General features: G+C 39.3%; 1 protein-coding gene across 2 annotated transcripts in view; it reads left to right on the plus strand.

Annotated features, from left to right (window-relative positions):
- The window catches only part of myo1ea (myosin IEa), a 73,085-nt gene extending 57,046 nt beyond the window's left edge, over positions 1-16,039 (plus strand). Inside the window, exons 18-29 of one of the 2 annotated variants that reach the window (XM_041786478.1) lie at positions 838-936; positions 2,480-2,624; positions 5,627-5,741; positions 5,828-5,997; positions 6,089-6,234; positions 9,126-9,272; positions 9,529-9,686; positions 9,883-9,972; positions 10,071-10,275; positions 11,012-11,047; positions 13,072-13,241; positions 14,610-16,039. In XM_041786478.1, the coding sequence (XP_041642412.1) occupies positions 838-936; positions 2,480-2,624; positions 5,627-5,741; positions 5,828-5,997; positions 6,089-6,234; positions 9,126-9,272; positions 9,529-9,686; positions 9,883-9,972; positions 10,071-10,275; positions 11,012-11,047; positions 13,072-13,241; positions 14,610-14,686 (1,558 nt within the window). In that variant the 3' untranslated portion in view covers positions 14,687-16,039. The remainder of the gene's footprint in view (positions 1-837; positions 937-2,479; positions 2,625-5,626; positions 5,742-5,827; positions 5,998-6,088; positions 6,235-9,125; positions 9,273-9,528; positions 9,687-9,882; positions 9,973-10,070; positions 10,276-11,011; positions 11,048-13,071; positions 13,242-14,609) is intronic. The other variant, XM_041786486.1, reaches the window with a different exon arrangement.
- The last annotated feature ends 241 nt before the right edge of the window (positions 16,040-16,280 follow it).

Raw genomic sequence — 16,280 nt, forward strand, 5'->3', positions numbered from 1 at the left:
ACAGTAAATATCTACATAAAGTAGAAAATTGATTTTGCAGCTGGTGGAGGAGCCAAATCAACTGAAACATTAGCATCTGCATATTAGCCATAGCAAGTGGTGTTCAGCACCACATCATTAAATCCAGACCATAAACATTTACCTAAAGTAACTGTGAACAGGTCAAGGCTGTCTTTATTCTCTATCATTATGGATCGTATATTGTGTGATCTCTCTCTCTCACTTCAGTTCAAATTGAACAAACTGCATATTAATAAACACAACTAACTTTCCTGTTTAAACCAGTTCATTGTTGGGATAATTTCAGCCTCCTCCCATTTTCTTTTGCCTGTTTTTGGAGTTTTCTGAAGACAAAGTCATGTGAGCGGTGTTAAAACAGTCCCCCCTCTTTATCCCTTTGTTTTCAGTCTCCCACTCTTTCTTCCAGGCTCTGGGTATTACATGTTCAGAGTGCTGTTGTATTGTTCAGAGCCTTTGACCTTCCTGTTGTGAGTCCAGAACAGGCTGGCTCATTAGCAGAGGAACTTGTGTTTTTTGCAGGAAGTCTGAGTGTACTAAGTAGTGTTTAAGGTCTTTGTTTGAGGGAAAAGTTATCAAAATGCAGCTGTTTTGCATACAATGACCTGGGATTTTACCTTCCGCACTGCACAAAGTCATTATAGTAGAGAGTTGAGTCATCTGCATATATGAGAACATGTTTGGCCTCACTTCAAAGCTGTTCTGATCTGACAATCACTGTGAAATTGTGGAGAATATGTGGTGATTGATGAATTATTTTTAAGGCAAAATGCCTTCTTAATCTACAGCATGTATCTTATATTGTTTTTCTGTCTCTAGAGTAAAGCACCAAGTGGAGTACCTGGGTCTGAAGGAAAACATCAGGGTAAGGCGTGCTGGCTACGCCTACCGCAGAGTCTTCAGGAAGTTCCTAAACAGGTAACGGGCAAAGATAATATAGAAGTAATAAATTTAATAAATTTCCAAAGTCTATCAGCCACGGTGGCCTATGGCTCATTTAAAGTATTACATATTACAGATTTGTATCAGAAAACAGTTAAGTTAGTTCCCAACTTCTGCCTTTCTACGCGGACATAGAGCCAGGCGGCTGCGCTTTGATCAGAAATTTCTTATAAAATCTGAGATGATCATATTTCTTGTGAGTGGGCGTGGCTTCAGCTCATTTAACTAATATGTACCAACCATCCTAGAGCACATTTTACTGCCTCATGCCTTTTCATGATTTCATGAAAATTCAGATTTTTTTTCACTTTACAGGGACTCTAATATGCTTTTTTGAAGTCCAAGAAGTAAAAAAAACACAGCAAGAAGATTTAACTTATGTGGCATCTTTTCAATACTTATTGTGTCTGATTACAGAGTGGGTGTGGTGGTTTAAACAGTGCTGAATTAACTGGTGATGCTTCATCAAACATTCAACTATGTTGCGTTAATGCTACTAAAAAGGGTTAATGTGAATGCACATTTTGAAAGATTAATATTAGAAAAGGATATAAAGGTGACTTTACAGATGCCTGTTCAGACAAAATAAGTGCTGGTGGCTCTCCTGTGATGCCTTGAAAAATTAGGCATTCTCAATGAAATTTTCTGTTTATGAAATAGAAATAAAGAGGCAAATTCTGTGATGGGATGTGTCATGTTATGATTGAATAAAGGTTTTGGTGATCCCCAGGAGATTCTCAAGTCTCAAACTGGGCCCCAGTGCACTGAAGTTTTGGAAAGGCTGTTCTAGACTGAGTTAATAGACTAATTAGCTTGGTAAATTCTGTTAATTCCCATAGAATGAAAGTATGTAGTTGTTTCTCATTATTGACTAGGAAAGATTGCCAAATATAGTGAACCCAGAGCAAAAAAGCTAGAAATTATCCTGATTCCCATGTAAGGGCTCTGCAAGTGAGCCAGAATCTGATGAGTTAAAAATAATTCAACACCACCTGAACACAAAAAAATGAGCTGGTGAACTTTCTAGAGAGACTGATATCTTTATTGTACCAGGCTCTTTACATACTTGATTTTCATAAAAGTTAGACATTTAATGTTCCTCTGTTTGAATGGCTTCACTTTTAGAGCCAGCCTCAAGTGGCAGGTCAAGAAATTGCAGTTTTTAACCATTTTCTTCAGATTTTATTTTGTATAAACCACCTCTTAACAACTATTACAGTCACAGTTTGATCATATCTACTTTTAATTTTGACTCAGGTTAAAAATAGAGATGTATTGTATGGATGTTTATGCAGATACTGACCCTGAAAGCTGGCCATCCATGAAGCACTTATCAACATACAGTACAGTCTGTGTGTCATTTTGTTTAACCCGCTATAAAAATGACCTCTTAATGGTTTCATCACTGACCTCATGCTAACTCAAAAGGATAAGTTTTAATGACTGAATCTGTGCCATCCAAACCCAGCCTCACCCCTGTGTAAAATGCTTTATCAATGATAACCGCTCTACTCCTCAGGTATGCCATCCTGACCAAAGAGTCCTGGCCAACGTGGCGAGGAGATGAGAAGCAAGGTGTTGTCCATCTCTTACGGTCTGTCAACATGGACCAGGATCAGTTCCAGCTCGGTCGCAGCAAAATCTTCATCAAAGCCCCAGAGTCGGTATGTTTGGCATCTTATCTTCCACAGACTCCCATACCTCACTCAGCTGTGGTGTATTTGAGCATCAGTATACCTTTACTCTGTACTAAAAAGACGAAACTTGCAGCTCAACTTCCTCACGTGAATGGTACTACTCAAATCACATGTGAGAATGTCTGTTGGCAGGCAATGACGGTTTTTTCTAAGCGGGGGAAAAAACTGAACTCACCATTTTTACATTAAACACCATAAAAGGGCACTAGTGTCCTAAATCATGCTCAAATCCCTGTTAAAGGGGAGGAGATTGAACATGACCCTCACACCACGTCAGCACTGAGTCAACATGGCTCTGAAACTAAAACACAAGCACAGGCTGTGGTGGCAGAGGTTTTTTTTTTTTGGGGGGGGGGCATCGTAAAGGCCTGTCTTTTTCCACCATAACTCTTTTTTTCATGATTCCTATGAAAGCAGCACTTGTGTGACGACTATGCTCTCACTTACTAACACTAGTACACATCACGCACAAACAAGCATGCAGGGTGATGTATGTTCAGGGCTTATACACACACTTCTTAAGTTTAATTCAGGCCTTAATGTTGATCCTGAATGCCTTTACTCATTCATTGCAGCCGTGCATGCCACAGACTGCCCCCCACACACAGCCTGAGCGCCCAAGTCACAGAGGTGTGATTATGAAACGCAAATATCACACAGAGCAGAGCGCTGAAATGATCTGCCAGGCTTCTCAAAACAAGCCTCTCTGTCTGATAAAACACTGACACCAGCTCATTAGCTGGGTGACTGAAGCCTTTTTCTGTTGGGTGTAATAAGTAAAGTTTGTTTGACACCAGGCCAGATGTTAGAGATGAGTTTCTCTCTCACTGTGCTGATAGATGAGCCGTGGCTCACTGTCTGTCGGAGCTCCTACTGTGCTGAGGGAGAATGAAAACTGCTGTTTTTCTTTATTTGGGATTCTGTTAAGAATGGGTTTTTTGTTTCTTCATGATATATTTAAAATTTCTGCAAACTCCAGGGTCTGTTGTTTTATGTTTCTAATGTAACATTAATGATGAGCACCAATGGATGATCAGAAAACAAGTATGTAAAAAGTTAATTAAAAATTATGGTTGTTTTTTGTTTTGTTTTGGTTTTTTTACAAGGAAACTTGTTAACTTCTAGTTTTCTGCTTTTGAAAAAGGAAGACTTGTCTGTTTCTTTCAATAATCTTTTGCATTCATGGACTTTTGGACAAAGGTCATTTGATCATGTCATAAATTTATGTTGTACCAAGTACACTGTAAACCCTAATTGCTATCCAGCATCACATGAATTAATTTCATTTCACTTGATATTTAAGTATATCTACTTATTACTAGATTTTATTAAATAATGTTCAATTACAGAGTGATTAAAACCATTTCACTGTTGTTTCAAGTAAAGTCAACTTAAAGTAAGCATGTAACATCCAAAGACTGAGCTGCCCATTTGCTGATTGACAACACTGTCCAGTAGGTGGCAGTAACCGGGTTAAAGCAAAACTCAAACAAGCAGAAAAAGAAGAAGAAATTTAACTGTCTGAGCTGCCTGTGTATTTGTTTGAGCCAAGTTTGCCCACGCTGTAAATGAAACAAGGACTACACAAAATATCTGTGATTTCAACTTGTGTGTGGCTCTCTTGATTTTTTTTAAATTATAAGGTAAAACCTAGGTACTTGAGCTAAGTATTTTTTTGTCATCTTAATTAAGTTGTTTGACAATCATCCCTGAAAAGTTTTCCCAGAATGCCTTTAGGCATTTGACGCTTTTACACCATGAGTGAAGTTACCGAAACAGTGAGTGGTGTCCAACTTGTAGTATTCCATGTGCATGCGATATGTAAGGGGTGCAGGGCGTGATGGAAGAGCTCGTCCTGGTCCAGAGTGCACTTTTCAAACATAATCACACACTGTAGGACCGACAAGTGAGAGACTATTTGACAAAAGTTGAAATGAGGTAGCTTAAATAACCATAACATCCACATCAGCCTTTTTTCTTACAACTTTAGTTTTAAGAAAGCAGTTCTTTAGGTATCTTTTGCATTCCACTCAGATTTTGAAGATCATTCCTGAACCTGCAGAGTTTTCCCAGAAGGTCTTTGGGCATTAAACACTATGCACCATGACTGAAGTTATCCACTCAGTTAGAGAAGTCACCTTTCAGTCATTGCCACTTAAAGTCACAAAAGTATTGTCAGAGTGGTATGAATGTTTGTGTGAAAGATTTAAGCTAGTCACAATAGATGAGAAGAGTAAGTTGACCTAGAAAAAATGTACAATTAAAACTTATTGAGCATACGCTGACACGGATTTTTCCCTCTTATTAAGATAAAAAACATAACCATGATTTTAACTAAAACCCCACCTGCTGTTTGTGTTTGGATTAATCACCTGGGAAGTGATAATGCAGAGTCTGTATGTAAATCACTGTCTCAGTGTTGTTTTTCTCCTCACAGTGCGTGAGGCTGTAGTTGATCTGTTGTGTTTCGGTGTTGTTGATGGTTTGTTCCTGCGGCAGGCTGCTTGATACCCGGCCTGATCCAGAAGTGGGCAGGATGTTTAGTCTGGAGGGAGAGGGCAGAGTGTGATTGCGTGTCTTGAGGCCAGTCAGGAAATGACATGGACCGGTGAAAGACTGGTGGTCTGTCAGCAAAGAGTCAGCTCCTCATGCAGGAAGTGGTGAAATAACACCCATATAATAAGATTTTCAGTGAGTTTTATGTTTATACTGTATGGCACTGCATTAAGTATACAGTAAAAGTAAAACAATGGTGGCAGATATTATAGAGGAAAATACTGCAATAAATTACACACTTAACAGTATTCCGGTTAATACAATACAAAATATCAACATTTTAAAACACATTAAGGGATAAGCACATTTTTTAACACATACTGTCATTACATAACACGTCTGTTCAGATGTGTCTCTCTGAGGGATCTAAGTCACTCACTTTGTCTTTCTGTTCCCCTTTTTTTGATCCACAGCTCTTTCTGCTTGAAGAGACAAGAGAGAGAAAGTTTGATGGCTACGCCAGGACTATCCAGAAAGCCTGGAGGAAATACGTAGCTCGCAAGAAGTACGTCCAGATGAGAGAAGAAGGTGAGTGAAGGAACATCTTTAGCTTTATTTTTCTGTCTATCTGCCTCTGTCTCCCTCTCTCACACTTTTTCAATGGGTTTGAACAGCTTCTGACTTGCTGTTGAACCGTAAGGAGAGGCGGCGACACAGCCTCAACAGAAACTTTGTGGGAGACTACCTGGGGATGGACGACCGACCGGAGCTCCGACAATTCCTGGCTAAGAGAGAGAAGATTGACTTTGCAGACAAAGTCACAAAATATGACCGCCGCTTCAAGGTCAGTCTCTTTTTGTCTGTTTCTGTCTGTCCAAATAGCTGACAAATAATGCATTTTTAACTGTCCCTCCATTATTTTGCGCTCTGTTCAGGGGATTAAGAGAGATCTGATCCTGACCCCGAAGTCTGTGTACCTGATTGGAAGAGAAAAGGTAAAACAGGGACCAGACAAAGGCCAGGTGACAGAAGTGCTGAAAAGGCGGATTGATGTGGAGAAGATCCTGGCAGTTTCTCTAAGGTAAAAAATAGTTACACAGTGGTCAGATCTAGGACACACTGAGTCACCTCATTTAGTTATTATAACATCTGCATCAGATATTGGCATCAACTCTCTGGCTTAAAACCTGCTTCACTTCTCTTTTCATTTACTTTTCTGAAGTCAGGGTTGTGCTTCTTTGGGTAGACTTAAATGAAATGAACAGTATAAAATCTGGTACTGGGGGGCCTCAATCAAAACAATAACAAAAGGTGACAAGTAGAGATGCTGTACTCAACTCAACCTCTGAAGCTTCTCGTTTTTAATTCGGGACTCTGTTCAGTAAACATTGCACTTCTTAAGGTGTAGTTTCTTTACAGTAAACCACCATTTTTGTTTCACAGAGAAATTTCAGATAAGGAGAGGGAAAAGCTGTTTAAAAAAGCCTTCCTGATTGACAGTGCGAGCGATCCCAGAATGCTTTGCTTGTAGCTTGTATCCAAGCAGAGCATCTCGTCTCTACTTGACCTGGAAATGTCAAGTCAAGCCACAACATTACAATCATAAGCAAGCAGCATAAAACATGAAATACAGCAACAGAACAGCTTATAGTGACAGTTCACACTTCCTTATGTAGCAGTCTTTTACATAAAATCCAGCATTCCATACTATGATAAACATATTGTGTCCATCATAGAAAATGAAGCATAAAAATTAACCATGCCTCCGCTTTTGAAAAGTGTTTGAACTATTTGAACTAATATAAGTACTTAACAAAAACATATATAACACATGAGTTGTCACTTTATGTATAAATTTCAGTCTGGAAAGTCAATGAAGTCACCTTTAATGAGAAAAGGCACAAAAGTAATAAACGTTGTCATAGGGCATTTATGACCAAACAAACACAGCTCATATAAACAAATATGGAGCTCTAGTAATCTGCATAAGTCAACTTAAAGCACAAAATCCTGCTGCTACATTTCACTTCCTCCTACTCTCCAGCTCATGAGAGTCAACAGATGAAAATTAGCAGAATCTATAAACTTCTTGCATGACATCAGTTTTAAACTTTTATAGAGTTTTATTACAGTGACATGCTTCCTTCCTTCCTCAATTTGTTTTGAGGTATGCAATTTTTGGGCTTCGAAGCTAACGGGACGTTCTTCCTAAACTTTGACGAATTTGTTGATAGGTGTGACATACGCTATATGGACAGAAGTATTCAACCGCCTGACCATTACACCAATAGGCATTTTATTTAAATACATGTGCTCCCCGCTTTTGCAGCTATAACAGCCTCTACTCTTCTTGGAAGGCTTTCAACATTTTGGAGTGTTTGTGTGGAATTTGTGTCTATTCATTAATGAGGTCAGACACTGATGTTGGATAAGGCCTTGCTTGCAATCTCCGTTCCAATTCATCCCAAAGGTGTTTGATAAAGTTAAGTTCAGGACTCTGTGTGGGTTAGTCAAGTTCTTCCACACTGAACTCATCAAACCATGTCTTTATAGTCCTTGCTTTGTACACAAGGGCACAGTCATGTTGAATTCGAAAAGAGCTGTCCCCAAATTGTTGCCAGAAAGTTTGAAGCATAGCATCGTCCAAAATGTCTTGGTGTGTTGAAGTATTAAAGTTGGCCTTCACAGGAGATAAGAGGTCTAGCCAAAACCCTGAAAAACAGCCACAAATCATTATCTCTCTTTCACCAAACTTCACAGCTGACATAGGTGACATTGTCTGGCATTCGTCAAACCCAGACTTACCTATCTCACTGCCTAAACAGAGATTCACCACTTCACTGCACACGTTTCCACTGCTCCACTGTTCAGTGTCATAGTGCTTTACACCACTCCATCTGACGTTTGCCTTTCTTTTTTTTTATTGATTTTTAGAATTGTTAATACAAGGGGAAAAGAATTTAAAACAATAATTTCTAACAAATTACGTGTTCATCCCTTAATAAGATAATATATAATAATATAATAATAATAATATGCTTTTATTTTGAAGCCCAGGTTCTCCTGAGGCATTATGGGTGCTGATGACTTCACAGAAAAAACAACATAGTCATGCTGCAGTTGAATTTTAAAACCACTTTCAATGAGTCACTTTATCCATAGAGACCATTGCTTTTAGGAGGTCATTTAAAAAAAAGTCTTTAGTAACAGAAGATAACATCTGACAATGAACTGTTTCCCAAACAAACAGTATATTCTCCAGGAAACCTGGCGTATGTATAGTGTGTACATCGCAGAGCACAATGTCATGAATCTACTTCAAAGCCATGGTCTGTTTTTCTAATCACATAAGCCCTCTTGTTCCTGTCAATGTCACATAAGGCACATGAGAACATGTGGAGTATATTACACCCACCTTTAATATATTTGCCTGTGTGCCTGTCCTTTAGTGCAGGTTTCAGGGATGTGGCTGAACACAGTAAAAAAACTCAAATAAAAGAATGTAGGCTTCTTTACAACAGAGACAAGATGGGAATAGGAGCCAGTGAGAGGCTTGTCAGCCCTTTGTTGTTGTTGAGAATGCAGTATAACTTGTTTTAAGAGGAACAAATCACAGAACTATTGGTGCGAGCATGTGGCTTTTGAGTCACTGAGGTAATACAGACCAGGTGGTACAATGAGCGAAAGCAGGAGTTAAAAAAAGCTTATCAGGGACAAGCTCGACTCCTCTGGGAGGAACAAAGTATCCTTGTGTGGGATAGGGGCAGAGGCTGTCTCCCCTCTTTAGATGATAGGCTTTCTTTGTTTGTACGCAGATGTGAAAGATGAGCCCCATTCTCCATCTTAGTTTCCCTTAAAGCAAAGAGATGTCTTTACAAATCACAATTTTTTTTTTTTAGAAATATTGGCTTATCATCTGATTTTATATCTTGTGTTACAAATGAGTCAGTAACTGCAATCTTTGTTTTTCAGCACAATGCAAGATGACTTCATGATCTTGCATGAGCAGGAGTATGACAGCCTGCTGGACTGCATCTTTAAGACAGAGTTTATCAGCTTACTGGCTCGTAGGTTTGAAGAGAAAACCCAGAGGAAGCTACCACTCAAGTTTAGTAACACGTAAGTAAACACAATAAAAAAAAAAAACACCCACAAGCAAAAAGAGAGTTCAAATAACAAATAAGCCTCAGTCAGTAACATAACTATGTGTTTTTCATCTGAAACTGTATAAAATTTGCAGCAAAACTTTCTTAATTTCGATCAAAGCATTTGAGCGGGCTTAGTCTTACAAATAGTATCTTTATCAAGTTTCTCGACAATTCAAAGAGAATGTGTCGTTAACTTGAGCATCATCAGCCTTGTTTTTGTCCCCCAGACTGGAGATGAAGTTAAAGAAGGAGAACTGGGGCTTCCTGAGTGGGGGTGGCTCTCGGCAGGTAGTGTTTGTCCAGGGTCAGGGAGACATGCCCGTACTGAAGCCCTCCAGCAAATCTCTGCAGGTCAGCATCGGCCCCGGGCTGCCGAAGAACACACGTGAGTATAAAGGGACCTAAAGTCCAGAAAAGACCTGTTCTATTAACTAAGATAACACAAGAAAATGGAGAAAGTTTAATGAGTCACCTCTGGGTTTTAGAGCAGTTGAGTTAGTGGTATATCTAAGTGGAGCTAAGTCATTCTTTATTCTTTGTTAGTTATTTTATTCTCTTTCCCTTTCTTTTAATCTGCTCAGGTCCTTCCAAAAAGAATTTCTCTCAGGGTCGCTCAAAGGCATCCAGAACTCACCAGAACATCCCCTCTCGAGCTGCACCGGGACCTCCAGGTCATTGTTCACATCAGCAGTCTTACCCCTTTATTTTTCACAATCATTTATTCCTAAAATACAGCAGAAGACATTTAACTGAATTTTTTCCACTACAGTTGCTCACCAGAACGGGGGCCTTAAGAACACAAATCACTTAGCCAATCAGAGGAACTCGCAGCATCACAGCCAAAGGCATCCCTCAGCCAGCAACGGGACACGCCCCATCCTGCCCAGCAACATCAACCAGGTGAAGGAGCGAGGAGGCAACCGGCCGCAGCCCAACCTGGACTGTCTGAAAGTCCCTGAACAAGGAGCTGCAGGGTGAGAAACACAAAGCACAATACAAAAACAACATTACGTAAAGAGGTGGACAAAATAACACGCACACAAGGTGGATTAAGATGGAGTAGTGTCATCCTGTGAACACCTCGTCGGATTATCTCTTCATTCAGTTGGTTTTATTTTGCAGATTCCCCCTCTGACAGACTGTATTTACTAGTTTGATTTGGTCTTTGTAGCTGTTTTTCCTACTTTGTTTACAGTGTCATCTGTCAGACTTGCATTTAAGAGCTGTAGAGGTCGTTTTATTGCCTAAAAGAAAAACAGCTCAGTGCATGACCAAAGCAAACTGAAAGAGTGATGATACATGATAATGTATCACAGTTTTTCTGACGTATTTGACCTTACTTTATAGGTACTGTAGCAAATGTAAAAAGAAAAACCTTTAAATTGTAATTTACTTTAAAGTCCTTTTTAATTTCCCTTGAGGATAATTTAAAAAAAAAGATAGATTTGCATTTTGGTCACCAGATAATGTTAATGGCTGATCTCTGCAACCAACTCAAGCATGACACATTTCTGCAGGTTAGTTCATGACGCTTTTAGCTTACGCTGTAAGAAAACATGAGATCATTTGTATTTTTTAAATATCCGATCACATTTATGGCACCTTAAGTGACAGCTATTATATTTGCTCACTGGAACCGTAGGCACACACTGATCTACACAATTGTGTTTGTGTAATTTGCCATAATTTGGATAATTTATTCTTTTGTAGTAATGGAGACAGACGGCCAACTTCAAATGGAGGAATGTGAGTTGGAGCGTTTGCGATGTTTTGGTGGTGGTTCATGAGTGTAAAAGCTTTTAAAAACAGAGCAAATAGATGATTCTTCTCTTGTACTTGTTTTTTTTAAAGTCAAACTCACATTAAAAGTAGAACAGATGTACAGATGAGGACAAAATTATCAGCCCCCCTATGATTCTTTTAAAGTATATCTCAAGTGCAGTCAAATAGAGGGGGGCATTTTTATCACAGCTTTTCCAAACATCTTAGATTTATATTGGATGCTTACAATATTTTACTTTGCATACATAAACAAAATTATTTCACAAAAAACAAAAACTACCAGTATAAAAAATTCAGTAAGGGTTTGAACTGTCACTGAGAAAGCATCATGGCAAAATCCAAAGAAATCAGTTCAAACTTGGGAAAAAGAATTGTTGATGCTCACAAAGCAGGAGGATATACAGCAAGTTCCTGACCAGATGAGACCAGACTAGAGCTCTTTGACCACAGAGATGTTGCTTATGCTCCGAGAAAGAAGAGAGAGATATATAACCCAAAGAGCACCGTCCACATAGTGAAACACAGCGATAGAGGTATGATAGTGTGGGGATGCTTCAATGCATCTGGAACTGGGAATCTCATAAAGGTGAAAGGAATCATGAAGAAAGAAGGATATGTGAAGATTTGAAAGAAGACCTCAAGCAGTTGCTTTGTCTTCCAACAATGACCCAAAACATACATGGCTCCTGGTGAAGAACTACCTTCAGGAGACCAAAGTGAGTGGTATTGAGTGATCTGCACAAATCCCTGACTTGAATCCCATTGAAAATCTGTGGAGTGAACTGAAGGGCTTGAGAGATTGGCCAAAGGAGAATAGGCTGGGATTCCTCAGAAGATGTGTGTTAGACTTGTTGAAAACTACATTAAATGAGTGCAGGCTGTTACCCAGCAAAAAGGAGACAAAACTGACTATTAGCATCAAGGAGGCTAATAATATTGACCTTCAAATAATGTAAGCATTCAAAATAAAACTAGGATGTTTGGAAAAGCTGTGTTTAAAAAATCTTGGCTCTGTTTAACAGCAACAGAAATACCTTAAAAAATTCATAGTGGGGCTAATAGTTTCATCCTCATATGTATTTTACAACTAATGTTTCACTTTCTACTACTTTGCTGATTTGATGACGAGAGTTTTCTGATGTTTAATCAGTAGATCTTTTAGTTTTGAGTTCATGAAATACTCTTTTTCATGAGAGAATCTGTGCTGTGCAGCTTCCCTGACTTTAGTCAGGAGTGTCCTTTATTATAAAGAAATAACAGACAGTGACATTTTTATTTATCTTGTATCAAGAACCATACTTGATAACTGAAATATAAACACTTATTAAAGATGTTTATATGCTTCTGATATCTTTTCCACTCTTCATCTCTAAACTATTTGATCCCCAGTTTGTTGGTATTTTAACTTTTTACTAGTCAGATTTTATGTTACATTTGGCATTATGTTAAAACAAAAAAGACACTGGTTATTGTGCAATAAGTACATATTCAAGGCACATTAAAAAGTACCACTGACTGTGGATCAACTCTGCTCTGAACTTTGTAGTCTCTAAGTTTTGTGAAAGATGTAATGTGCACTCTTTCACCATCTTGTGGCTTATTTGGGAACAACAGCTTTTTTAAATGAAAGAAGGTAAAATTACTGTATCTTCATAACGCAAACAACTAAAATGATAAAATTCTAGTTAAGAGGATTTAAAGTTGCTGAAATGTATAAATGAGATCAACCATTTTATATGTGTTTGCTTGATTTGACAGCTGTGAAAAACTAATTAACCAACCTGGAATGAAAATGCTTACATTACAATATGGTGTTAAGGTGTGCACACTTATTCTTGGGATGTACTTTGTAAAAATTCAATTTCACTTCACGGCTTCTTCTTAGTTATCTTCACAGCTTCTGCAGCACAGTGATCTGTTGTGAAAATTAAAATACTTCAGGTATTAGGAGTCTTATTTTTTTCCTCCCTTTCTTGAAATCGTTTCAGGGCTCACAGACCATCAGTCACGAGGCCTCCACCTGGAGGAGGACGACCTAAACCTGCACCCAAACCCAAACCCCAGGTGCCCCAGTGCAAAGCTCTGTATGCCTACGATGCTCAGGACACAGACGAGCTCAGCTTCAATGCTGACGACGTTATCGACATCATCAAAGAGGGTAAGATGAGAACAGGGAACGGGTTCATAAAGTGAGGATCTTTGGAGACTTACAGATTTTTTGGTATACGTTACTTTGTGGCGTAAATCTTTTGTCCTCCAAGTACAGCAGGAAAAATTCAATTAGGTACGTACACTATATGGACATGTGACACGCTAGTGCTTCAATATTTACTCAAGAGAGGAGAGTCTCTGTTGAATAAGCAGGTCCAGCTGATCTGGACTTTGCTGATGAGGCTTTGGGGGCTCTTAACTTGCTGTGTAAGGAGGCTGAAACAATGGGGATGCATGTCCAAAACAAACATCCAGGCATTTGAGGATGCCTTGGATGCTGCCATTGAATCTGTCTGTGAAGAAGTTGTAGAGCAGTTCACCTATCTTGGCAGTCTAATCCATCAATCCGCTGACTGCGAAGCTTCAATCAACCACAGACTTGGACTCGCACATGGGGCTATGGGTTCGCTGAACAGGACAGTGTGGCGTTCCCAGTGTCTGAGCATACGGACAAAAGTCAGAGTCTTTTGGTTCTTGGTCCCTCCGGTCTTACTATACTCCTGTGAGGCCTGGATGTTAACTGATGGGCAGAGCCACCCACTGGACCCCTTTGTGACAACTTCTCTTCGGCACTTCTTTGAGTATCAATGGCAAGACCATGTTTAATGCTTAAGTGCTCAGGAGAGCGAGGAAGTAAAGGATCAGGTGCCTGATGCGGGAATGGCAGCTGCACTTTTACCTGGCATGCTTTCTGAGGCCTGATCCAGCTCACTGCAAACTGGGTTCTCCTGGATCCTGTTGGCTGGTCCAGACACCAGGGGCGAGTGTGTGCATTGTGGAGGGGGTAGTCAGGAGGATACCTGGGGAGATGGGGCATGGGCCTGGCACAGGCCTGGAGGATGGCCATCAGGAGCCCAGAGCAGTACAGGACCAAGGTTGATACAGCAAAGTGCCGAACCAGCATATGTTCCCACACCTGACCTAACCTTTTACCAAAACTAAGCGATAACAATCAAGCCTGACACCATGACTGGATGGTGCTGTTGGGATCTAGAAATCCTCATCTCAATGATTTATTCTCATATCATATTTTTTTATGTACATCTCACATTTGATGCCTATGCATTGAGGCCCCTTTGTGCATGAGGCACCATGCAAATGCCTACACTGCTTATGATTGTATGATTCATTGGATATTTCTGTTTCTTCTCTGTTTAACATTCTGTGTTTTTGTTTATATTTCTCTATTTTGCCTTTAAATATATATGCAGAACACAGTAGTTTAAGTTTATACTTTAACCAGCAATAAAATGTATTTATCTTTCATTTATCATGATAAATATGAGAGAATAATCCAGTCTTTTCTGCTGTCTAGATGCATCCGGATGGTGGACAGGACGACTACGGGGAAAGCAGGGACTTTTCCCAAATAACTATGTCACCAAGATTTGAAAGCTGCCGGGTCACAGATGCACAAGGAGGAGGTGAGAGAGGTGGCTGCATCCCTCGCTGACCCTTTCAGAGGATGGGACGGAGCACACAGATGGAGAGAGAAGTGCTGTGAGATCCCTCGAGAAGAGAAACTCACACTTTCTCCATCACTGCCTTTGAAGTAAATGAATGTAACTCCATCACACCACAAGACCGTCAGGCTCTGCTTTAAAGACAAGGAGACTGTTTGATCCCGGGGTCTGTCCCTCAGAGTACTGAACAAAACTATTTATTGTATTTATAGCTTTCTGTGTTCTCCTTACCGTCTTTTATATCTTGCTGAGGATTTTTGAAGCGCTGGAAATGAAGTATGCTTTATCTGTGGGACCAGGCTGTGATTTTTCCTCTCAGTGTATCTTTTTTTAAGATGAAGGTGTGATATTTATTTTGGTGCAACATCTTCAGGGGACAGACTTTAAGAAAATCACCCCACTGTGATTTTATAGTGATTTTAAATACCAAAGCAATATCAGTTTTAATAAGCCTGTTCCACATGTTCAAAAATTTGAATCAACCAGCTGGAAATGAGCTTTTTTGTCATCTTGTTTTTCTATCTTTTTAGTATATTTTCTTCACAGAGTAGAGGCCATGTATACTGTATCCTGAGCATGCTGTCTGTGGTGTATTAGCACTTTATCGGTACAGGTACTACCTTAGACACAGACACCGTCACTCGTTCATGCCACAGCCAGTAAGTCAAGTCTATGAAGGACAGGTTGCCAAGCTAGCAATATCCAGAGTTACTGAGGAGAATAATTTGTTTACATGTAATGATAAAACAGGCATTTTTTTAGATTTGATTCTGTATATGTGTTCATATTGAGGAGTACGCCTGTTTCTTACAGTTTAAATTAATTGTTTTGTACTTGTTTCTTTGCTTTTGTTCCTCACAGGGCTGTATTATTTCCACTTCAGCTTCATAATTATGGTTATCACAAACTAGGGTGAATGGATTTTTGTTTTGTCAAATGTTGTTTTATGGTGAAAGATATTTGTTTGACATTTTTCCATGGCACTACCAAGGATTTCTTTTCGCTTCTGCTTGACTGTTTCTGCACATCTTTTGCACTGCTGTTGCATTACTTACACATTCCTTTATTTTTGAAAGAAAAGAAAAATTCACGTTATGCTCCATTCAATAAAAACAGCTGGGACTTTTGTCATAAATCTTCTCAGAAATAGCTTGATCTTGGATGGCTGACAGCATCCTTGTGCAATACAAAACAGTAAAATTTAATAAAGCATGTAATATTGTGTATTTAACTGCTTTTTGTTTTATTTTCAGACAACTCATTCAATAAACAATGAACAATGTCATGTGTATGTTTATTACAATATTCACAGACAAACAGAGCCACAGATCAACACTTAGCCCAGGGATTTCTAAACTTTTTTCACTGAGGGCGGCATACAGAAAAATGTAAGAATGACTGGGCCACTTTGTTATGCCTCACATTTAGTGTAGTAAAACGAGTGCAGGTTATGTTTAACAACTGAATATGCTTCAAGAAAAAAACAGCCTACACCACAGCTTTCCACTAATGTCTGACAAGTG

Source organism: Cheilinus undulatus, linkage group 1 (assembly GCF_018320785.1).
Source record: "Cheilinus undulatus linkage group 1, ASM1832078v1, whole genome shotgun sequence".
NCBI classification, from domain to species: Eukaryota; Metazoa; Chordata; class Actinopteri; order Labriformes; family Labridae; genus Cheilinus; species Cheilinus undulatus.